This window comes from Sparassis crispa, assembly GCF_003851025.1.
Source record: "Sparassis crispa DNA, contig_000005F, whole genome shotgun sequence".
Classification (NCBI taxonomy): Eukaryota; Fungi; Basidiomycota; class Agaricomycetes; order Polyporales; family Sparassidaceae; genus Sparassis; species Sparassis crispa.
The window spans coordinates 1,941,588-1,964,313 of record NW_020939752.1 but is presented as its reverse complement, the minus strand read 5'-3'; the positions used below and the strand labels follow the sequence as shown (position 1 = coordinate 1,964,313).

Below are 22,726 nucleotides of genomic sequence, written 5' to 3'. Positions count from 1 at the left end.
AATACATTCATTCGATACAATCGCAAGGAAGTCCAAGTGAGGCTTCAGTAATATACAGGTTCCAAGCGAGAAAAGCAGCCGAGTCCACTCACGAGCCACGCTCTAATTCTCCGGCCAGCCCCGGGCCCGCGCCTCCGAGAGCATGGCCTCTGTCGCAGTCGCGCCTATCCTCGTCGCGCCTGCACGATACGCCGCCAGGAGCTGATCAAGCGTCCTGATCCCGCCCGCTGCCTTGATCTGCACCTTCTCGCCCACGCCCGCCCGCATGGTCTGGATATGCTCGACCTGCGCGCCGCGATAATGATACCCTCCGCCTGCGTCCTTGACGAACCCGAAGCCTGTGCTCGTCTTGACGAACTTGACGCCGACGCGCGCACAGATCTCTGCGAGGTGTGCGATGTGTGAGTGTTGGAGGAAGTCGTTCTCGAAGATAACCTTCACGCCCCCGCCGCGCGCAACGACGGCAGCATCGATCGCGGCGATCTCGTGCTCAACGTAGCCCCACTCGCCTGAGAGGACCTTGCCGACGTTCACGACCATGTCGATCTCCGCAAGCCCTGGCCCACCGGCCTCCCCGCCCGCGCGCACGAATGTCTGGAGTGTGTCCATCGCTTCGGTCGCCTCGAAGACCTTGACGGTGGTCGTGCTGTTCCCGTGCGGAAAGCCGATGACGACGCAGATCCCCACCCTACAGAGACGTCAGAGGGTAGGTTTGAGAGCTATGCAGCTGTGTTACGCACCCTGTCCCTTTGAGCGTCTCCATCGCTTGTGGGATGGAATATGGCTGCTCGCCCGTCAGCCTGAGCGTCTGCTCTGTACCCACACAGCTACACCCGCAAACTCACCTTGATACACGCCGTCGCGACGTGGTACTTCCGCGAAATATCAAGACCATGCTGCACCTCTGCATCGGTCATGGTGGGGTGCAGCAGACTGTATGCGATTCGTCCGATGGAACTCTCCACACATAGAGCGTGCACTCACCTGTGGTCGATGAGCCTCGCAACGGCGGAGACGGTGTTCGGCTCTGCTGGAAGCGACATTTTGGTGATGTTAGGATGTTGGAGGGAAGAGTGGAAATGCCCATGGCCGAGTAACTTCTATGGCACTGGGCAGGTGCGAGGATGCGCCGCTGCGGCTCGCGAACGGGCCCAGGCTCAGACACAAGATTGGCGCGACAGAGTCACGATCATGTGCTCACCGTCACGCGCCTCGAGCGCGTCGTAGTGGTCAGTGTCTTTCCGAATCAAATGAACCCGATGCGTCAGATTTCTACCAATTGCAAGTTTGACATGTAGTAATCACTGCTAATTTCTATACGCTTATAATCTTATAAACGTGTGACGGTCGGACCTCGCTGCTGACAGCTGCGTGACTCGCGGATTATGTCGAGTACGTTTTTAATTTGCGTTTTGTATATTATCCATCTCAGTGTCATATCATATCCAGGATGACTTAGACGCTGATACGAAGGAGAAGATACCGTACTTTGCGCAGACTCATTTCGAGAAGTCAAACGGTTCATCATGTGTAGGGTGTTGAACTACCACCAACGGCTCACAAATGCTCTTTACGGAGAGCATACGGACCCATGATTAACGGTGGAGCTGCTGGCAGGACACCTACTTGTCTTTGATTTGGATCACAGCCAACAGCAGCGGCTGGAGACTAGACATCGTACGTCTGCCTCTCATTCCACCCCTTCCTTGCTCCAACGCAGGTCAGATGTCTCGAGCCCTCAGACTTCTTCTGTCGAATTCTGGTAACTCTTTACGTACCATCGAGCACAGTAGCACATCGGAATACCATATGAACTTCCTCTGGATGGCCTGGTTTCAAACGCGACGGCGGACTCTGCGGCTGGCAGCGATCGGTCGTGCGTCCACCGCGTTCTTCATCTCTTGATGCCAGCCGCTCCGACACCCTCAGCCGGAAACCATATATAAAGCCACCAAATTCCTATTGCCGCGTCTAAGCCCTGATCCCCCCCCCCGTCTTCAACAACCAGATCCGCTGGTCAGTCCGGTCTGAAACCTGACAGATCATTCATCGGCAGAGAGTTGGTCCCACTGCTCTCTCACCTCCAGCAGCACCAGCCGCTTCCGTGAATCCCACCCGGACACCATAAAAAGCTTCGTTGTTCTTTCTGGATCCGCCTTTCATCCCCGTCCTCCAACCTCAAGTAAATATCGCACCATCCACTTGTGTTCATTCGTCCCCCTTCGAAGAAATTTGGGTATCGTTCGAGTGTACGGTCGATTGTTCGGATTCGATTGGCGCCCTGCGGGCGCTCATGTCATGTCATCTCGGTTTTTAGTTGTACTCACGCCGGAGTAGTCGGCCCCATTTGCAATAAGTCAGTAAAGTCTTGTAAGTAGATTGCAGTGTCTTGGGCTGTTGCCTGGATGTTGGTCGGGCCTAGCCCATACTCCGATGACAATCTCAACGCAGACGGCGATGTCGTGCAGGCTGCAAGTACTAGTATTAGCGACACTCAATTTTGTTTATTGCGCTGTTTATTTATTTCGCTCCTGCCTAAAAGAGATGTGATGGTGTCCAGATTTAGACGTTATGAAATGTTCCTCCCTACCCGCATTTTATAGATTAATTCCGATCGGAGTTGAAATTAAACATTAGCGCTTGCACAGAGCGAGCGTGGCCCTGCTGAACATGGCTCGGCGCCATCATGCACATTTGCGTTCATCAGCAGCTGCTTTGGACCTTGAAGCTGTTGCTGCACTCCTCCTGGCAGATGCTTGCAGTGTCGAGGAAGAGATCATGGCCCTGGCGATTGCTGAACTCATGCTCAAAATCCGGCAAGTGCAAATTGGCAGATACGGTTGCAGGGGGCGGTACGATCAAGTGAAGTCTGAGGATTTCTTCGACATCATTTTGCACCATTCTTCAGACCGCTGGTTTCATGACTCCGGTGTACACAGGGAGAAGTCCCACTGGTTCTGAGAAGCCATGTAGCATTACCACTGGACTGCGCTCACTCTTCCGGCCTACAGACCATTTGCAAGTCTGAATGTATTTGCATAAAAAATTCATTTATTTCTACGAATAAGCATGCTACATCCTCTCACCTTCCTATCTTAGACTGTTGCCGTACCATGCCGCCTGTCCTTTTTAGGACCAGTGACGCAATAAACTGGCAATAAATAAACAAAATTGAGTGTCGCTATTAAGATGTTCGACGCGCTGAACATTCCGCGCCATCATCAGTGTCGAAAGAGGACGGCGCCGCGGTGCCAGTCGGATGTTGGGCGTCGGGCACAGGGTGCCAATTGCCTTATCCCACTGCTGAATTACAGGAGGGTTTCTAATGTCAACAAATGTCTCTAATGAAACCTAAGTATGTTTACTAATTGGATTTCAAAGATCCGGAAGTTGGGAAACGTATGAAATTAGCTGACTACGCCAACTACGTGGCTCAGGTACAGAAAGGCACCTCGTCAGCTACAGCTAAAGTATGTATGGTAAAGTAAAGTAAAGTAATGCAATAGTAAAGTCCTTCTGCAGCTCTGCTGAAGCTCGCTATGCACCTGTTCTCCTTGAAGTACCTGTAAGCATTCCGAAGTCCCACAGCCATGAAGTCCATCATTCTTCCCAGTCATCCACGGCACAAATCGCATGAATACAAATGCAGCCCTCACAAACTCACTGGCTCCAACTTCAATCCTTCATGATCCATGATCCATGTCCTCCCAATGATGGCCAGTCATCAGATGGTCACCAATCAAGGTGCACAACAGATGATGTTGTACTGCAAGAGGGCTTGCGAAGGTGATTGCTTCCAATGCAACTGGGGTCGATGGAAAGTTGAATGACGAAAAATCGATAGGGGAGGAGAGAACGGCACTGAGAGGCATTGCATGAGAATGGTGTGTATCAGTCAGAGCCCCTATTGAGACAGAGTCTCCTGGATGCAGAGGACATGGCACCGAGTTGACAGTGCACTGAGGAAGAGAAAAGAATAAAGCAAAAGCATCAGATGGTGAACATCAAAATGTTGAATAATAGGGGCTGATGTGGTTTTAATATTTTCTGGCACCGGCAGTCCCTGCGTCGAACCCCACCGTGAGCGGGACAAGTCACGGCAGGATTGCCACTGTGAACAGACTGTAGTGTCGGCGCGGTAACGGTAACAGTAACGGTGGTGGTGGTGTATGGAGGTCGTTTGGTTACGGTTCGTTTAAGGACAGATGCCGTGATGCCGACGCGTGGCTCTCACGTGGATTGCCCAGGAGACCTCAGTCACCCTCTATGTGTGCTTGTATTTTTCCTTAGCACCTGCAATTCGTGCCGCCGATGAGCTCCGCTACATAATATATGCCAAAATTCTCGCTGCTCCCCGACATATAACTACAACAACTTTTCTGCAATTTGCTAGTCTCTGTCCTGGCGCACATCTGCACCCGATCCTGCATCCAGCCTGAGTGCATGAGCTCGGCACTGGCCCATTGACAAGTACTTCAGGCTGTTTCGCGGCTGTACTCAGGCCCATGTTGGACAGGCTGCATAGGATGTTGTCTTTGGAGCATCCTATTTTTTTTTCCAACCTGAAGGGCAAGCTGCCGTCCTCATCACCGGCTGCACGTAAGTACATCACATACCACATCATATCTCGCCCACTCACCACATCTGGCACAGCAGAGGCATCGGGCAGGTGACTGCATGCACCTTTGCCCGCTCTGGCTGCTCAGTAGCAGTGCACTACCAGGCGGCATCCTCACACGCCAAGGCAGATATGCTCATCTCCGACCTCAAGGCCATTGCCAGCTCCGACGCGCGGTTCGCCATCTTCCACACAGACCTGTCAAACTACGATGAGGTGCGCCGCCTCCATGCTGAGGTTGTGCAGCAGATCGGGCATCCGGACATCCTCTTCGCAAACCACGGCATCGCGGGGCCTAAGATTGGCCCGCTGGGCAATATCAACGACGTGCCCATGGAGGTGTTCGAAGAGATGTGGCGGATGAACACCGGCACGAGCTACATGCTTGCACAGCTCTGTGTGCCACACATGGAAGCGCAGAAATATGAACATGCCATTTTCACGTCGAGGTGCGCTCTGCGTGCCCCTTTGCCCGAAATCCATGGTAATTCATGTCTATCATAATCAGTATCGCTGCAGGTAATTCTTTGCATCGGGCACTCGTCCAACGCCGCAGATCTTTCCACCATCTACCAGGTAACAGTGGACTCATCGAACCCCACTACACATCATTCAAAGCCGCCCTGCATGGCCTGGTCCACTGGCTCTCCCTGTGGTATGCCAAGGACGGAATCAAATCTAGTGCTATTGCGCCCGCACTCATCGAGGATACCGCCACGATGGCGAACCTGATGCCTGAGATGTGGAGCAAGATCCCCATCGGGCAACTTGGGAAGCCCGACAAGATGGCCTGCAGGACATGCTGCAGTCACCCTCTTCCCCACTTGTACTTGCGCCAACGCCCGCGCACATGAAGAGCAGCAGTCAGAAGCTGGGGCAGGACTCACGTGGCGGGTCATGCAAGCATATCAGCATGCAGTCCCTGGTGCCGACGAGCCAGCAGGCAAGACAGCAGCAGGTGCGGGAGCGCGAGAGGGAGCGGGAACGCGAGGGAGAATGCAATGTGGGGCTTAGCCTGCACCCATGTGCGATGGCGCCGAGCCCGGGTGGGTACCGCGCAATGGCGTAAGGGCGTTCATCACCGGTGCCACTGAACACTGGTGCGCCGCTGGTGAACGGGAACGGCACGGAGGCACTGAACACAAATACGTCCGAGCCCTTTGTGTATGCGCAGACACCGCGGGAAAGGGCACGGACTCACGCGAGGACACAATATTGGCGGGGGCAAACCGCATGGAGCCGAACGGCTTTGGCGTGGGGGCGCGGCGCGCGCGGGATGAGCATGTACGACCGCGAGCAGATGATGAGGGTTGGGGAGCAGGAGACAAATACTTCTTGCAATGTATAATGGTAGTAGTGGAAATGAAAATATTTGCAAGAATTTTGGCATATATACTATGTAGTGGAGCTCGTCGTCAGCGATGATGAGCTCGAGCCGACGCACGGCGAGCACGACGTGCGGCAAGAATTGCTAAGGAAAAAATACTAGTGCACGTAAGGGGTGACTGAGGTCTCCTGGATAATCCACGTGAGGGCCACGCGTCGGCATCACGGCATCTGTCCTTAAACGAACTGTAACCAAACGACCTCCATAGTGGTGGCACAAGGCGCATTCCACCTTTTTTCCTGGGAAAAAATCTGGGGAAAACGACAAAGTAAGTCTCCGGGAAATATCTGGGAAAAACTGTGAGAAAACAATAGTGTAAATCCTGGGGAAAAACCGTGACCCAGAAAAAGCAACAGATTTCTCGGAGAAAAAACCTTTGTTTCCAAATCGGGATTTCTGCAACATCAGGAAAAGTCAACTCTTGGCTCCCTTATTGCCTTGATTAAGGAGGTCTGCTTCCCTATTTGGCCAATTAAGGTGAATAAGGAATAATAATAATGAGGATCTCCTTAAAATTTCCTTAATCAAGGGAATAATCTGGGTAAGCAAGAGTTGACTTTTGCTGATGAAGAGATACGCAGAAATCCCGATTTGGAAACAAAGGTTTTGTCTCCGAGAAATCTGTTGCTTTTTCTGGGTCACGGTTTTTCCCCAGGATTTACACTATTGTTTTCTCACAGTTTTTCCTGGATATTTCCCGGAGACTTACTTTGTCGTTTTCCCCAGGTTTTTCCCCAGGAAAAAAGGTGGAATGCGCCTTGTGTGGGGCCCTTCGGCTGGACGTGACGTGACCAGGCGCCCGTTGGGCGCCAATCGAATCCGAACAATCGACCGCCCTCTCTGTTCTACGACACGGGATCTCTATCGCATGGTTACTGCAGTACAGACGGAAGTACTCTTATCGGCCTGAAACCTTGACTGCTTTCCTGACATCGCCTCCCATCTCTACTCCGGCGGAAGATACTCGTTGAGTTCTGATATTTAATTTCCCCCACCGAACGCCTGACGACTTATCTCAGGTATCGTCACACGCATCATCGATCTTCGCTCAAAGCTCCGACAGAACATCTCGACCATAATAATTCATATGCAATTCATGAAGACATACATGGGATATACACGTATTCTCTGGGTTCATGTGCTGACATCGCCCAGATACTTTAGCATCCTGATAATAACAAGAATCAGCAAAGCAAAATTACCGCCGCAGCAAAAAATACCTGCTAGCGAAATGAGTTCTTGAGACGATCTCGAATGGGCTATTCGGTCAATCTAACTGTCTCAGCGGAATGCCGTTCTTGAGAGACATATAAATGAGCTCGACCTCTCCCCAACGATGCCCTAGCGAGTCCAGCGACAAATAGGATAGCTTCGGGAACAGTCCGTGGAGGAATTGCGCCACCGGAAGGGGATTCGAAACAGGGACATCAAAGTTTTCGACTCCGTAGTTAGGGCCTGCAAAGCACAGACGGTTCAAACCGTGAGAGTTGGGAAGCTGGAGATCTAGAGAGGGCGGGGTACGCGTCTCTACACCAGGCAGCTGCATGTGAACCAAGCCTGGGCAGTGGCGGCCGAAGCTCGCTAGTGCACACACGGACGGCAAACTCTCGACGAACGGATACGCCGCGATGCAGATGTGCGTGAGCTTCGTCCAGGAGGTCGCCATCGCATGCAGATCATCGCTCGTCAGTTCCACCCGAACTATCAGAGCGAGCTCGAGGATCTCCAGCTGCCGTATGTTCAGCAGAGGGTGGATGTGATTCATCAGCCGAACCGGGCTGTTGTCGACAAATTCTGGGAAGTCCATGACGAGACACGTCAAGGTTGTCGCAAACTTCGACCCTATCAAGTCGAATGCGTCGAGATAGTCAGGCATCCCCAACACGCGACGGTCCAAGATCCTATCCTTGTACTTGAATGCTCCCAAGCTAGGCGATGATATAAGATTGAGGAACACTGGGATCTGTGCCGGTAGACCTGAAAATACCAGATCTTCCAGGACAGGAAATCCGACGCAAGAGGGTACACCGTAATTGTCGCTCTCGCGGAGACATACCCAGAGTTCTGTGAGCTGTTCTAGGTTCGCGCAGGACGAGATCATCTGCGTAGACGAGTGACAGCCGAGGAGGTCTAAATACTCCACTTTGGGGAAGCTCGTGGCGTTATCTATAAACGGAGGTTTCACGACGGTGCTGAAAGAGAAATGTTTGAGATCGGTGGCTGTAGAGTGTAGTCCCCACAGGAATCGGCGAACGGCGTTTGATTCTCTGACTTTAGGCCGTGCCGTCGAAAGCGATCCAACCGATATTTCTACGTGTTTAAGACTGGTCGACAGGAAGGCCATGATCTCGCGGCCGAATGCAGCATTTAACTGCCTGAATCGTAGCATGGACAACGTTGGAAACAATGGCTGCCCTCCCGCGAGGAAAACCAAGTGTGCCAGTAACGAGGGATCAACCGTCTTTTGATAGTCATGCAGGGAAATGGCGTGTATACGGTGCGCATAGGAGCACAATCTGGCCCATTGGTCGGAAGAAACCTGTCGTCTGCGAATCTGATATAAAAATTCGATCACAACAGCATCAGGATCGATTCGGAGCACTTGTAACATAATAAGAGCGAATGGATGACATACATAAACGAATACCTCATCGCGATCATCGTCGCGATCGTCGTCCTCGTCTCCATCCGTATTACCAACTCGCACTCTTGCAACGGAGTTACCCAGAACCTTCACAAGAGGAACCAAACTGTCCATGTTTTTCCATAGCGTGTCCAACGCGGGCGTACAGAATGCCTTGCACGCTCGAGCTGCCCGAACAACAGTCTCTCTATCGCGCAGCGGGCAACCTCGCTGTTGGCAGCAGTAAATCGACTGGAAGATCGCCCGCATGATATCTTCGTTCTGTAAGGTCTTATGCATCGTCGAACTGGAGAGCAGTTAAGGAATAAAGTGAGTGTGGATGCGGGCTCCAATGTATCCTCCCCCCTCCACCTGCTAGTTTTAGGGTCCATCTCTGAGGGTTCTACATTGTTGCGTGACATGCTAGTTATGGACTTTCCCATTGTGACAAACTGCACGTCACGCACCGGTACGGTGAACCAGGAGGTTAATCAAGATTCGTTATCGCGCATCTCTGACCAAAGTGCGGCGCAGAAGCAAGCACATTGCAGACAACAACGTGAAGGCCGAAGATCGCAAGTGCGCCGTGTCAGCCGATTGTCTCAGCAGTTCTCAAGATTAGTTGTAAGATAAAGGAGCACCCTTTGTTCAAAGTTAATTGACGATCCACCCGTCGGTGACGTCGAAATATCTTTTGCCAGGTCGAGTATACCGTGGCGACCTAGTCGTCAGGGGCCAACGGTGAATGGAACTGAGGCGGCAAGGGATCTATCCAGGTCTTTCCATGGCCCCAGGACCCAGCAAGCACAAGCACGTTCCATAGCGCAAATCCTAGCCTGTCAGAAATAGATAGTTGTTTTTGTAGATCGGGAAATCCGAACCTTGGTGGCTGACGTTGTTGGACGTATCGTAGGCTTCAACCTAAACGCGATGAATATAAAGTTCTTCTACCTTGTGACGCATGCGGGAAGCCAACATCCGACGGAGCGGACCCTCTGGCATTGATGATAACGCGTCTCTGCGCCGCAAGATTATTGGCGCGACACTAGAACTTGGGGCGTCGCGCGTAACACTGCTTGAGAGTTCAAGGAGATGGAGGTTTTAGCAGTAGAGAGATGTGATCTGGGATAATGTCCAATGGACTGATCACTGAGGGCTTGGGCTCCAATTGCCGTTCCATCCGTATATCCGCTTCTTGTAATAGGCGCCGACACTGTTCGTCAATACCAACGACAGTGTTATCACCAATCGGGCGGACCAAGCGACACAAACCCCGCAATTTCGCAGGTTGGTTCCGATACGACAGCGGCGGAGACACGGTGGAAGGGGCATCATCAAAGTAGAATATTCGTGCGATCCCACCATACACCGACCACAAATCGCGACCCATTAGGGTAGGCCGTCAAAAGCAATTGAGCATCCTGTGCGAGTCACGAACGGGTCTCCATGTGCTCGCCGTCAGATGATGACAGGGGATCGGCCTCCTCATGCGCCTTCTGCTCGAATATGAGCGAGATTCGACGCTGAGCGGCTTTGACTCTACCTGTTTTAGAGATGGAGATTGAGAACACTGTGACGCCGGGTTGGGAGTTGTATTGCGGGGCGTGCTTCGTAGGAGGTGTGACGGTGAGTACAGCGGCATATTTGTATGTGCTTCAAATATAAGGTGTGTTCTGTCAGAATAGCTTGAGACGACAGTCTGCAGACCCTCAACCTGCAATAACAAAGTGAGCATCGACGGCAAATCACCGTATCCTGCGGTGCTCACCAAAGGGTCGTAAAGCGCAGACTGCCATGTTGGAGATATGATTGCATTCATACGACGAGACGCTTCCTCGATGAGAGTTCGCCGTCTAGATGATAGGCGTCGAACGGATCCATCGCAAGGTACAAAGACCTTCAGAAATTCCGCAAATTCGCCGTCCAACTCATCTATCTCTCAAAGGACAGGATCCTATTAGTAGATACCGTGCTGATGTGTCTGCACCTCATATCGGGCAACTGAAGGAACAAAGGTGGGTCTATTTCGGTGGCCGGTGGAGCTTGAACGGCCGGAAAGCACACGGTGAACGACCGAGAGTGTCGAGTTGCGCATTTTATGTGTATGGATAGCCCGGAGAGTATCAATGTTGTGAGTCTGTGGAAAGGTGTAAGACACTCGCAATAAAGACATAGACGACGACAAGCACAAAGGGAAATTCACTCAGTCGGAACCAGATTTGTGCTTCCGCCCGAATAGAATGAGGGCAGATACGTACCAAGCGAGAAGGTATACCCGTGATATGGAGGTACAGCTAGGAGTCAGCGTGAGTCGATGTAAACGCGGTCACGTGCAAAAACTGCGCGTCTTGCTGCGAACAGGTCCTTGATCACTTCGCAACTACTCAGACTCTACTTACCGTGAGATTCGTGACAAATAGAAAATATTACAAGAGGTATGCTGATAAGCCACGGGGTTAGAATGATACGCAGGAGGCCTCGTCGCCATCTCGAGATCGTTGTGTGCTACGCGACCGTGGTATTGTAGTTTAGGGCTCTAGAGACATATGCTGTTGTGCGTCAGGCCAGATGAAAAAAGTAATGTACTGGGCGTACTCTGCGCGGAGTCCTAGATAAATGGATTGACTGGGTTTTATGCAAGGCCAACACCACGGACGGAACCAACAGCCACGATGCGGCCGGACTGGAGGCGGAAAAAGAAACGGCTGGTAGGTCCGACTGAAGATTCATCCTGGGACCCGAAAGCTAAGACCGGAGCCGTAAATCCATTGGCAATATCAGTTTCTGTGAAAAGGTGATTGTAATTGAACTTCCAGAAAGTCGATCGGAAGAGGTTAGTTATGTGCTGGCCGAAACAAAGGTCGCTGCACGAATAAATTGTGGATCGGCTGGAATAGCTTTCGTTCATCGTCCTGCCCTGACGCTTCCCAGGACCGGACATCCTCCCAGGAAGCCCACTCCCATTCTTCACACTTATCCGGCTCCATAATCTGCGAACAGGGACAAACCATTAGTCCGACACGAACTTGACCTCCGCATTGAATGTCGCACCTCAGGTTGAGTCTTCTCTCCAATAATTCTGCACTGCATGAAAATTGTCACGTAGTGCTTGCCCACGTCCTCCATCACGTTGTTTGTGGCGGTGAGAAAGTGGACGTCCCCGACGGCAAGGCCAGTCTCTTCGAGTAACTCACGCGCAGCACACGCTTCGAAAGACTCCCCAAATTCAAGATGCCCACCAGGAAGTGCCCATGTGCCTGTCGGTTGTGCGTCATGGACACTTGTAGTACAAATCACTGGAATTGGCTGGAGCCAGCATACCTGCGCCGACACTTCCCTTCCTCCGACCCATGATGAACTTGCCTTCATCGTTAAGGACGAACACGCCGACGCCGACCCTTGCTTCCATGGCTCTACTTATTTAGTCCGGCACCAGTAATTGGCAAATAAGAAAGAGGGCACTGTATCCTAGTCGTAGAGTCCGTATACAATCAGTTACGGTCTCATAAGTATTGCACAGCCTGAGCGAGTCCGTCACCAAGCCGCGGCCACCAGTGGCGGCCCTGGCGGCCCGTCTCTGTTTGGCACCAGCGCCTATACCAGAGATGTCTTCGCCAAAGCCCAAGCCAAGCCTGGTCGTCCCCGGCCGACTATAGCTACTAGGTCAATAAGTTTTCGTGGAATGGAAACATGCGCTCAGACCTGCGGAACAACATTCATTACTCTAGCTTTGCACGTCTCCTTGGTCTCCGAGTCTTGATATGACCCTCTGGCTGCTTGGCGACCTGAAGAAAGTTGATTGCTGTTAGTTGAATATCGAATGTCCGTTTAGAGTTAGATCTAATGTTGTGGGCGAGAATGTTCTTGACCTCGTGCAGTGCTGGCTTACTCACCTTTCCACTCTCTACAGTCGTTTGCATAAAAAACCGGAAACGCTGATGCACAATCTTTTGTTTGTCCGAAATATTACCTTATCGAGTCGTATGTGTGACAGTCACTCAACAGTACCACCCATGAGCCCCCATACCAGTTGCGTGAGCGCATTGCCTACTGGTATTATCATGACAGGCTCCCCGTCGTCGACATAGTGCAGCTTTCTGGATATCAAAAATCTGCTATCTACGATGTTCTTCAGCTCTACCGCGAGTACGGTCAAGTCACCAACCCGCTTGCTCTCCCGCGAGGTCGCCCTCGAGCACTCGACGAGAATGACATTGCATATTTATCCGCCCTCATCGACATGAATGCCGCCATATATTTGGATGAGATTCAGGATAAATTCACCGAGGATCGCGGCATCGATCTGTCGTTGGCGACCATCTCTCGTGCGCTGTTGACAACCAGTCTGTAGTCGAGAAGCTCACCGGTGTTCAACTGTACAGCAGTGAGGAGCTGGATAGTGTATAGGCATTTGCCAGAGGTTCCGCGGGCCATAGGGTGCTTATAATATTGTCCAGTAACCGTGAAGAGAGAGCCGTCTGCCACTCTCAGCGGCGGATAAGCCAGGTGTGACTACTACTGTCACAGGAGGGGTTCGGTGATGCTTGTTAAGGCAGTATTTGCCGCAGACAAACAAAAGATTTCGCGTCGATGTTTCCGGTTTTTTATGCAAACGACTGTAAGACGCTCCCGACTCTGACGTGACAACAACGTGGATAACGGAGTGGTTTGTAGACAATTAACAGTTTCCATCGCCGTGGCTCTCCGGCTGTACGTACTATCGAACTCGTTACTTGCTTTTGTCTCACTTTCTCAATTCCCAGCATTTTTATCGAAGAACTGGTCTTCTGGTACCATCAGCCACATTCATGGCAGAAGCAGTTGGTTCGCGATCTTCGTGCACTAGTAATTGTCAATGTTTACACGCATATGCGGCGTCTCTTCTCAGGCATCCCATCTGCATCGCAAGGCACTTACTGCACACCAGAACACCTGGATGCTCATGGGCAATATGACATACAGACGAAGTGTTATCACGAGCTTGAACACAGTGGTTAAAGTGTGATGAAGCAGTCTCGACATTGTTCATTCCCTCTCAGGGAACCGAGGCACTACGATGGACCCCTTCCAAAATGCCCTCTTTGTTCTGTTCGTCTTCCTCAGACGCTTCTTGTGTACGCATGGGCTTTCTGCGGGTCGGCGTCTTCGTCCTCACCGGGCCCCAAGCCCTCATTTCTTTTCGGCAATATTCACCAACCGCCCAAGACGAAGTCTGGAAGACTCTGTCTGTATGGGGCGCACAATACAGTGGGCTGTATTGACGGCCTGCCTACCTTCACATCGACTGACCATCCCGTAGGTGACGTGGTCTACGCGCAGTTCCTCCGCAAGCCCATCCTCGTCCTCAAATCCTTGCAAGCCGCACAAGACCTCATCAAGAAGAAAAATGCGATCTACTCCGACAGGTCGCATTTCACTCTGCACGTCGATATGAAAGTGTATCGCGCATCGGTCAATATTTGCGTCGCGCGACAGGAGCACCTCACCGCCCTCGCAGGATCGGGGTATCCAGTATGGTCCCCCACATGCGGTATGGAGAGCGCTTCCGCAAGCACCGGCAGTGGATCCACACAGGCCTGCAGGACAAGGGCGCGGCCGCGAACTTCCGGCCCGTGCGTCTCCGCGAAACGTACCAGCTTCTCGCAGGGTTGACTGAGTCCCGGAGAAGTTCATTTTACATATCGAGCAGTACGTTATGATTATTACCTTGGTGCATGTATATGACCTGCTGACGGGCCTGCAGATATGTCGGAAACGTGCCCATCGAGCTAACCTACGGGCACTCCGTGCAGTCCCCCAACTCGGACGAAGAGGGTGTGTGCACCTCGCGCGACGCGCGACAGCAGAGTTTGGCGAAGTCGGAAGCACTACGGCTCTGCCCGTTGACTGTCTCCCCGTGTGTGAGCGCCGCTACCGCCGCCTTCCGTAACATTCCTCGGGAACTCTGCCAAGTACTTACGTTCGCATTTCTTCACTGTCCAGTATCGCATGGGTGATGCTCTCATCCGGCCGTCCTGCTCCGTTCAAATGTGCCATCCCAGTCCACGATCACGGGAAGTTGTCGACACTGTCTCGCAGATATGATTACAAGTTCTGTTGCTTGATGGGACGATGTACGCTGCGGTTTCTTTGAACTGCTGTGGCTTTTTCTTTTAGTGCTGCGACTGCTGATGTTCCAATCCAAGCTTGAGGACGCCTGAAAAGTTAGAACGATGGACTCTGGATATAACTCTCTCATCGATTCGTTCGTTCGCCCACTCCGACTTGTTCACTTCTTCGAGCCATTGTTCACTGCGTAACATACGCTACTTTGTGATCTCTGGAGACTAATTGACGGCTTTCTTGACAGCATATCAAACAGTTTCGCTCGCTCGGCCAGAGCTCGGTTAGAAGTCCCTTCGCACGTTCTATTGCCCTATGTCCTTTCATTGAATCGGATATTTCTCCTAATGGAACATATGCCTCGCCAAGAACCTTTCCAGGGCAACGTAAACCCGCAGTGGCACCAGCGCTTCTCTTGGCTATATGCATCCATCGACCCTTAGCGAGGTCAAATAACCTTCTAACAGGCGTTCATCGACATACGAGTATCAGCTTCTGGCTCCGACAGAGCTCCGTCTCCATCTATGGCCCTGCAACGCATGTCCCTGAAGAATGACTCGTCCCCAGCACAATACAGGCAGCTAGGCGTCTGGTCTTTCTGTGCTGCAATATAAGGTTGTGGTGACGAATATTCGCGAGGTCGCTCAGATCGAAGCGAACCTCGTCGAAATATGCTCGTCCTCCTGGATGTTTTCTTCTCTCTCCTGCTTGTCTCCGTAATCGGGCCGCTACGTGTACACATACTGGCTTCGTGAAGAGTGTCGTCTTCCGCCGGGCCCGAGGCCTGTCCCTCTGTTTGGGAACATCAATCAGGTCCCCGCGAGTGAGATATGGAAAGGCTTTGCTGCCTGGGGTGCACAGTACGGTGAAACGTCGTTTGCAATTTCTCCGAGCATATGGGACACTCATCAATCTCCAGGTGATGTCATCTACGTGCGATTCTTCAACACCCGTGTGCTTGTCCTCAGTTCCTTGAAGGCAGCACAGGAGTTGCTGGATAAGAAGAGCGCCATTTACTCTGACAGGCCAAGGTTCACATTGCATGTAGAAGTGTGAGTGTGCAACGGGCACAATCATTTTTCCGAGAGTCATCGCGCGATATTATGTCGTCTCATTGAGTGTGCATATGCAGGATGGGGATTGATTCGTTGGTCTCGCATATGAGGTATGGCGAGCGCTTCCGCAAGCATCGCAGATGGATCCATGATGGCCTGCAAAACCAGGCGGCTGTTACGAAGTTCCGTCCGGTGCGGATCCGCGAAGCGTATAAACTCTTGTTGAACTTGATCGATACTCCGGAGGAGTTCGTCTCGCACATCGAGCGGTACGTGGCGCCTTCCAGCTGTCCTCCTAACTAGAGAGGATGTTTTTGACGTTGCTGCAGATACGTAGGAACCCTGATCGCGGAAGTGGCGTACTGAGATTGTGAGGAATTATCCAAGGTAGGATATGTACAACTCGCGCGGACCGCGACCACCGCATTGTCCGACGTGGGGAGTCCCGCAGCACTGCTGGTGGACTTCTTCCCCGTGTGTGAGTACTGTCGCCTCCTCATGCTAGTCGATAGTGCCAACGCAAATCAGTGAAGTACCTGCCCTCGTGGATGCCCGGGGGCGAATTCAAGAAAGAAGCAGCGACGATACGGGGATACATGCGGCGCATGTTGGATGTCCCGTATGCAGTCGTCAAGAATGCGATGGTGCGTGTCTGGAGTGGTCCGTTGAAGTCCCTTGTAGACGTTCGTTTCTAGGCCGCCGGTACTGCTCCGCCCTCTATGACGATGACTCTACTCGAGGAGGCCTCAAGCAAGGGAAGGGTGACAGAGGAAGAAGAGGACGATATCAAGGGGACCGTTGGCGTCTTGTTTGGAGCTAAATTTTCCCACGTCTTGTATGAGCGTCCAAACTGATACATATCGAAAAGCGGCAACCGAGACGGTACACCCTCCATCATTTGCCTGACTGCGCCCGTTCTCTTATATGATTTGCTCTTCTCATAGACTGTTGCTACCATGTCTCTGTTTTTATTGGCAATGGTGCTCCATCCTGAGGTCTACAAGAAGGCTCAAGAAGAAATGGATCGGGTAGTTGAACACGGGGGTCTTCCTGATTTTGAAGACCGCCAGAACCTACCCTACCTTGAGTGTATCTTGAAGGAGCTTTATCGGTACTCTCATGTCATGTTCTCTTGACTAAACTTGGCTGATTGTCGTGTGTCGACCCGTCTCTGATTGTAGTTGGAACGTTTCGCTTCCTACAGCCTCAGACAGGTTGGAGTCTGTTCCTGAAGTCTCTCATTCTCATACACGTTGCTTACCTTACCTTTGAGGTGTTCCGCATCAGCTTATGCAGGACGACGAATATCGCGGATATCGTATTCCAGGAGACACTATGGTCATCCCGAACATTTGGTCGGTGTAGGTGTCATCAGATATGATTGCTTCCTTATATCAGACTGCAGGGCCATGTCACAAGACGTGACATTCTATCCAAAGCCTCAGCAGTTCCGTCCTGAACGGTTCGCCGAAATGGACTCACAGACGAGCGCGTCGAGAGACCCGCGGCAATTCGTGTTTGGGTTCGGCAGACGGTACGATGCACCTACTCATTGTCAGGACATCGTCACTGAGCATTGATCGTCTATAATTTCTTCGTAGCATCTGCCCAGGCCGGCTGTTTGCCGAAGAGGGAATGTGGATCGCCTTCGCAAGCATCATAGCCACGATGGAAATCACCAAGGCGCGCGACGTACACGGCAACGATATCACACCTCCGCTCGCCTTTCAAGCAGGGTTCGCCAGGTCTGCTCCTTACCTTGCTCCTGCTGGCGTGAGTGCTGACCTAGAGATAGTCGTGCTCTTCCGTTCCGATGCTTCATTCATCCACGATCCAGTGCAATTGTTGACATCGTACGACAGATGAACGCGTACGCCGCTGCTTAGTGATCATACTGGGTTGATCGTCATCGTTCCGCTGTCTCTCAGTCCGATGTCTTAGCGTGTAAGCAGTCTGCTGTATTTTATGTCTTTCTGGCAACAAAAAGTTTAGCTCCGAGAACCATCGTCGATCCCGTGTGCTCAAATCCACTTGTTGGCTCTGGGAGCTCATCCTCAAATCTTAACGTCGGGTTTGGGCACATCCTGCCAGCGTCCTGTTGGTTCTTTCTTCCACGAGCTCTATACGCTAGGTGTTGCAGTCTGAGTGGAACTCGGTGGTCGCATCATGTAATTCTGTCCCGTCATTGCCTTCTCTCCAGCAGTAACATTACCTGACTGCATCTGAATATCCTTTCTCTCTTTCTGGCAAGGGGGATGTTCCTGTTCCCGAAGTGCGTGGTCGTGATCTATTATACGTGATACTTATGAGTACCGGAGCAACACAGCTATCTCCGCGATAGCTTTGAGGAGACGCTCTAGATTGGTCACGTTCAGCGGCGAGTCAGCTTCCTTTTTGTTATTGTGAATGAGATGCGCTCGCAGAATGACAGGTTATCAAATGACAGAATGAATGTGGGCATTCGTACGTCAAACGGAGGGGCGCCCGGGACTTACCGCTGACGTCGTGCTTCAGCCAGGCGAGGAGAGGAGCAGGCCTTTCAGCGCTGTATATCGACGGTGGTGGCACGCAGGTGATCGTTATCAATACCGTTCAGCAATATTTTTTCTCGGGGTGAGCATTTAAGAGTGTACTTTGTGACCTTCATTGACAGTCCTAACCTTGTTGGTACTTCCGGTCATCAGTCGACCTGAAGTTGTTTGCCTTTAAACACCATTTGAACCAGACAAGTCACGATGTGAGTTGTCATCAGGGCGATGCTCAGTTTTCATACGTCTCGGCCGGGCTGCTGATCATCACAGTTCTGCACAGTCATGTCCTTGTTGTCGTTGAACGACGACGTCCTCGCAGCTATCATTCTCTTCATGCCACCCAGCGAGGTCCTGCCATTCTCAAGGACATGCAGATACGCGTATTCTGCCGCGATTCCCCAGTATCTCTCAGAAGTGACGATTAAGAGTACCCTGCAGCTCGCCGGATTCTGTGCTTTCGTGCTGGCCGAACCCTTTCACCGCCCCATCTGCATACACGGGCTTGATCTCGCCCTCCAAATATTTCACGAACAAGACATCTGTGCAAGTGTTTGTGCGCTGACCGATATACTACGCCGTGCAATTTGTCTTGATTCTCTGAGCGTCAGAAACTTGGAAAACCTCCTCTTATTTGGGCCATCACTCAGGAACGTGCTAGCCGCTCTGCCTGCTTTGCGGCAGATTTCGTTCCGGGGCATAGGTGAAATCTCTCTCGCGGTGTTGTCACAAATGGCCAGTCGCCCCCGCCACGTCATACTCGACACGTTCTGGAATGAAGCTGGGTACACCTGTGAAGGCGCTCTTGACAAATTCGCCCAATGTCTTGAGACGCTCGAGATACGGCGAGCTTCTGGTTTCGTAAAGCTAAACGCCGAAGTTGTCTGGCCGCATGTGCGCACACTCCATGTCGCTTACATTGACCACTCTACGTCGCTCTCTCGCCTCGCATACGCGTTCCCCAATGTACGGCATTTCAAGTCCATGGCGAGCCGGCCATTTTTGCCCGACCACGGCCCACATTGGGCCTTCCTGGATTATGTTGAGGCAGATATCCCTGTAGAGCTCTTCTCAAGCATCCGCCGACTTGTGCTCCGTTGCCCCTACTCCAGGGAATCTTCTGAAATCAATCGCCTCACACTGGACATGCTTCGACGTGCGTCGCCTGTAGTGCTCGCGTGTCAGGTGCACCGAGACATTGTCCCGCATATCGCGGATGTCTTGCCCGCTCTGAAGTACCTCAAAATATTAGTTCGAGAGGATTTAGCGAAGTCGAGCATCGAATCGCGCTCGGTAGGTCGGCTCGAAGTCCATCATTGCTGTACCATCCTGACATTATGGCGTAGCTCTCCATCGCACACGCCGTCCAGAAGCTCCCCCTCGTCGCGCTTTCGTTGTGCCACGGCGATCGCTGGCCCACTGCCTTGCACTGCGACATCTCACGCCTCCAGTGCATTGCGCGGGAGGTCGCGGCGGTACTCCCGACGTTGAAAGACGTCGGATTCGATGGGCCGTTGCTTCTCCCTCGTCATGACGTCTGCCGTTGGTTCCGTGTGACGGACAGAAATGGAGATACTCCCCAGCTCCGCTTGCTTTCTCGACAGGAGGGTGATGGGCTAGAGGCGCAGCTAGCAACGATGGGCCCTGCTTGACGGCCAACCACCGTGTTGGCCTCACGCTTCTTCCGGATAGATTTCCACCCGACTCTGTCGTCCTACACGCGTCCCATTGCCCACCACTTCTTGGTCGTTGTGCGTATTTCCTGCACGTATATTCTAGCTCACCGCAGTGCCTTGCGTCAAGAATGTTCGCTTTTTCAGATTTTCTTTTGGCTGTACATCGTCACTTCGTTATACCGCTATCTCCTTCCCGTCTAAGTTGTCTAAGTTGTGATCCAGTTCACGCTTGCCTATTTTCTTCTTGTCCAACGTCACCTATGTAGCCATGTATATCTTGTCTTCATGGTCATGAGCAATAAGTCCGATAGATCTAGATCTGACGCATACGCCACGAGGCTCTTGAGACCACCTGTGTATGTATCTGTCCAATGCATTCATATCCATCTCATTATGTACGTGTATGGGGGCGAGATCTAGAGCGTACAACAGCTATTCCCTCATAGATCGTGCGGGTTATTGATATGGACGTATACCAGCCTGCGCTAGACTCGTGAACCAGCCTTTAGTAGGTATGAAAGAGTCGTTCCTCGCTATATGCGAGCCTTCTCACGGAATTAGAGCGGACGCGCAATCGCGCGCTAGGTCATATGACAAAGAGATTGAACTCGAGCCACAGAGATAAATTGCAGTGACATCAAATTCCGCATAATACCTTTCCATCAGACGCAGATTCTCTGATGACTAGGAGACGAGAAACAACTGAGCGGCTCACCGTGTTCGGCCTTGTCGACGATCTATATCACGCATCGGCACCCAAGAAAGATCGTCATGTCAAACATCGTGAATACGAAAAGGCTTGTTACCATCGTCTCGTCGCCCAAGTGAATTGCCTCCCGTGGGCGACTAGTGATAACACACACCAAAGAACGAGCACAGACATATTGAGACATGATGACATGACATGCATTATCTCATAGTCAGATGCAGCGATATAGAAGGTGAAGATATGCAGAAACTAGTAATAACATCCATGCTCATACGACTGTGCCCGCATTCGCCGCGATACGTGGCCACAAATCGGCCTGTATGTAGCGAAGAAAAAGTATAAGTGACCGGGACCCGGTGAGATGGTAAATGGGAGCACGCACGCATTCTTTTGCTACTGGCCCTGTGATGGCCGAGCCCTTCATCTCACCCTTCGGATTTACAATCACTCCGGCGTTGTCCTGGCGGCACAGAATCAGCTGAAGTATGGACGCACTGGGAAAAAAATACGCACCTCGAAGTAGAGTACAAGACCCTCTCGCCGACGCCACGACTTGCGCTGTCGGACAACAACAACGGGCATGGCTGTAGGACAGAAGCACATACTGTCAGTAAACCTTCACCCTGCGCTCTACCACCAAAACACCCGAGATTCTCCTACACCGAGTCCACACCCCCGCCCAGAACACGCAACGCTAGAAGGTACGAACAAAAGACTCACTCTTCTTCCTTAGCTCTGGCTTTCCTTTCTTCACTGATGCAACAACCATATCACCGACGCCCGCATCGGGGAGACGGTTCAGGTGCGAGCCCGTGCCATATGCCTCGATCACGTAGAGCGACTTGGCACCGCTGTTGTCCGCGCAGTTCAGCACGGCTCCAGTGGGCAAACCAAGAGTAAGACGGAATTTGTTGCCAGAGGCACCTGAGCCTGTTCCACACGAGAGTATCAGCATCGCAAACCCGGAATGGATAGAAATACGAACCTAGGAGAAATGGGGGACATGTCAGAGCATGCGCAGAGTAACATGAAGCATGATTTCACTCACCGCGCTTCGACATTTTGCTGAAGTCCTGAAGAACGTACGGATGGTTCGGAGTCCTGAAACTTACGGATGTTTAGAATCCACGACTGTCCCGGTATCCAGAGTTTGTTGCCGAGAGAAGCCGAAATCAACTGTACAGTTTTGAGGAAATTGCCGAACTCCTAGGAAAAGTTTAGACGTATCTCGATGAAACGATGAAACGAGTAATATTAGCTAACTACGCTATATGACTAGCTCAGGTACGTAAGATACTTATCACGTGCTTACGTTTTGCGCGCTCCGCACTTGTGGGCTAACTCCTTGTTCCACAGCAACTTTCACAAAAACCTGTGTCTACCATATTGTCAACACAAGTATTCTTCACATTATGATAGAGACCAACTTTCTATCTCCATGCTGTGGGAAAAGCCTATAGCCTTTTCATGCAGTTCCCCAGCCAAGCGTGACACGTTACAATGGATTTGACGCACGTTTTCTGCTGATTTATTAAAATTTGTATCCGCCAGGAGACAATCTGGAAAATCCGGCTAAGAGGCACACCGCAGAACTTACATATCTATGAACCAACTCAGACTTATTTCATATCGATGTTTCGTTGTTTCGTTGTATTGAACATGTTGATTCATAGAGGCGAGTATGTTGCTCTCGGGAGATCCTGAAACAGCCACTGGTCTGCAGCCTTATTCTAGAAATACAAGTAAGTCAAATTTCGCGTCCCGTGGTTGTCATCTATATCCTGCTCAATGCAATTCGGGAATCGCAGTGCTCGCAAACGCTTGCCAAACGTCTGCTGTCTTAAGCGAGCCCCTCACATCGGTTAAGGCTGCATTTCTTTCGTGAGGTGTGGTGCCATATTGTTCACGAAATATCTGGTTTCCGAATATGCAGACTCACCCTCCCTTGTGCTATAATTGCAGGAGCATGGTTTCTACCGTACGAGAACTGAACTTTATTTGCCTGGATACTGTCACAGACTGACTTCC

The 22,726-nt window shown here is 51.6% G+C and overlaps 10 protein-coding genes across 10 annotated transcripts; 5 read left to right on the top strand and 5 right to left on the bottom strand.

Annotated features, from left to right (window-relative positions):
* Positions 1–102: 102 nt before the first annotated feature.
* On the bottom strand, positions 103–1,043 carry SCP_0606540 (Deoxyribose-phosphate aldolase; the record flags this gene model as incomplete). Its single annotated transcript, XM_027759787.1, has 4 exons — positions 103–688; positions 741–784; positions 846–933; positions 985–1,043. 4 exons carry the CDS (start codon positions 1,041–1,043, stop codon positions 103–105), a joined length of 777 nt encoding a protein of 258 aa, XP_027615588.1.
* Positions 1,044–4,505: 3,462 nt separating this feature from the next.
* SCP_0606530 (hypothetical protein) lies at positions 4,506–5,472 on the top strand (the record flags this gene model as incomplete). Its single annotated transcript, XM_027759786.1, has 3 exons — positions 4,506–4,603; positions 4,657–5,067; positions 5,127–5,472. The coding sequence occupies 3 exons, from the start codon at positions 4,506–4,508 to the stop codon at positions 5,470–5,472; spliced, it is 855 nt and encodes a 284-aa protein (XP_027615587.1).
* Positions 5,473–5,531: 59 nt separating this feature from the next.
* On the top strand, positions 5,532–5,687 carry SCP_0606520 (hypothetical protein; the record flags this gene model as incomplete). The annotated part of the gene is made up of 1 exon (XM_027759785.1): positions 5,532–5,687. The coding sequence occupies one exon, from the start codon at positions 5,532–5,534 to the stop codon at positions 5,685–5,687; it is 156 nt and encodes a 51-aa protein (XP_027615586.1).
* Positions 5,688–7,272: 1,585 nt separating this feature from the next.
* SCP_0606510 (hypothetical protein) lies at positions 7,273–8,763 on the bottom strand (the record flags this gene model as incomplete). Its single annotated transcript, XM_027759784.1, has 2 exons — positions 7,273–8,559; positions 8,641–8,763. The coding sequence occupies 2 exons, from the start codon at positions 8,761–8,763 to the stop codon at positions 7,273–7,275; spliced, it is 1,410 nt and encodes a 469-aa protein (XP_027615585.1).
* Positions 8,764–10,058: 1,295 nt separating this feature from the next.
* SCP_0606500 (hypothetical protein) lies at positions 10,059–10,447 on the bottom strand (the record flags this gene model as incomplete). The annotated part of the gene is made up of 3 exons (XM_027759783.1): positions 10,059–10,124; positions 10,172–10,342; positions 10,397–10,447. The coding sequence occupies 3 exons, from the start codon at positions 10,445–10,447 to the stop codon at positions 10,059–10,061; spliced, it is 288 nt and encodes a 95-aa protein (XP_027615584.1).
* A 1,015-nt stretch (positions 10,448–11,462) lies between these two features.
* On the bottom strand, positions 11,463–12,037 carry SCP_0606490 (NUDIX domain-containing protein; the record flags this gene model as incomplete). The annotated part of the gene is made up of 3 exons (XM_027759782.1): positions 11,463–11,618; positions 11,680–11,885; positions 11,950–12,037. The coding sequence occupies 3 exons, from the start codon at positions 12,035–12,037 to the stop codon at positions 11,463–11,465; spliced, it is 450 nt and encodes a 149-aa protein (XP_027615583.1).
* Positions 12,038–13,700: 1,663 nt separating this feature from the next.
* On the top strand, positions 13,701–16,639 carry SCP_0606480 (O-methylsterigmatocystin oxidoreductase; the record flags this gene model as incomplete). The annotated part of the gene is made up of 12 exons (XM_027759781.1): positions 13,701–13,875; positions 13,928–14,158; positions 14,203–14,240; positions 14,297–14,316; positions 14,372–14,442; positions 15,488–15,595; positions 15,650–15,782; positions 15,863–16,054; positions 16,115–16,118; positions 16,173–16,263; positions 16,314–16,429; positions 16,481–16,639. The coding sequence occupies 12 exons, from the start codon at positions 13,701–13,703 to the stop codon at positions 16,637–16,639; spliced, it is 1,338 nt and encodes a 445-aa protein (XP_027615582.1).
* A 436-nt stretch (positions 16,640–17,075) lies between these two features.
* On the top strand, positions 17,076–17,671 carry SCP_0606470 (hypothetical protein; the record flags this gene model as incomplete). The annotated part of the gene is made up of 4 exons (XM_027759780.1): positions 17,076–17,140; positions 17,191–17,319; positions 17,387–17,530; positions 17,581–17,671. The coding sequence occupies 4 exons, from the start codon at positions 17,076–17,078 to the stop codon at positions 17,669–17,671; spliced, it is 429 nt and encodes a 142-aa protein (XP_027615581.1).
* Positions 17,672–18,598: 927 nt separating this feature from the next.
* On the top strand, positions 18,599–19,965 carry SCP_0606460 (hypothetical protein; the record flags this gene model as incomplete). Its single annotated transcript, XM_027759779.1, has 2 exons — positions 18,599–19,606; positions 19,660–19,965. The coding sequence occupies 2 exons, from the start codon at positions 18,599–18,601 to the stop codon at positions 19,963–19,965; spliced, it is 1,314 nt and encodes a 437-aa protein (XP_027615580.1).
* A 1,001-nt stretch (positions 19,966–20,966) lies between these two features.
* SCP_0606450 (60S ribosomal protein L23-B) lies at positions 20,967–21,759 on the bottom strand (the record flags this gene model as incomplete). Its single annotated transcript, XM_027759778.1, has 5 exons — positions 20,967–21,014; positions 21,081–21,158; positions 21,212–21,282; positions 21,419–21,628; positions 21,747–21,759. 5 exons carry the CDS (start codon positions 21,757–21,759, stop codon positions 20,967–20,969), a joined length of 420 nt encoding a protein of 139 aa, XP_027615579.1.
* Between the last annotated feature and the right edge of the window lie 967 nt (positions 21,760–22,726).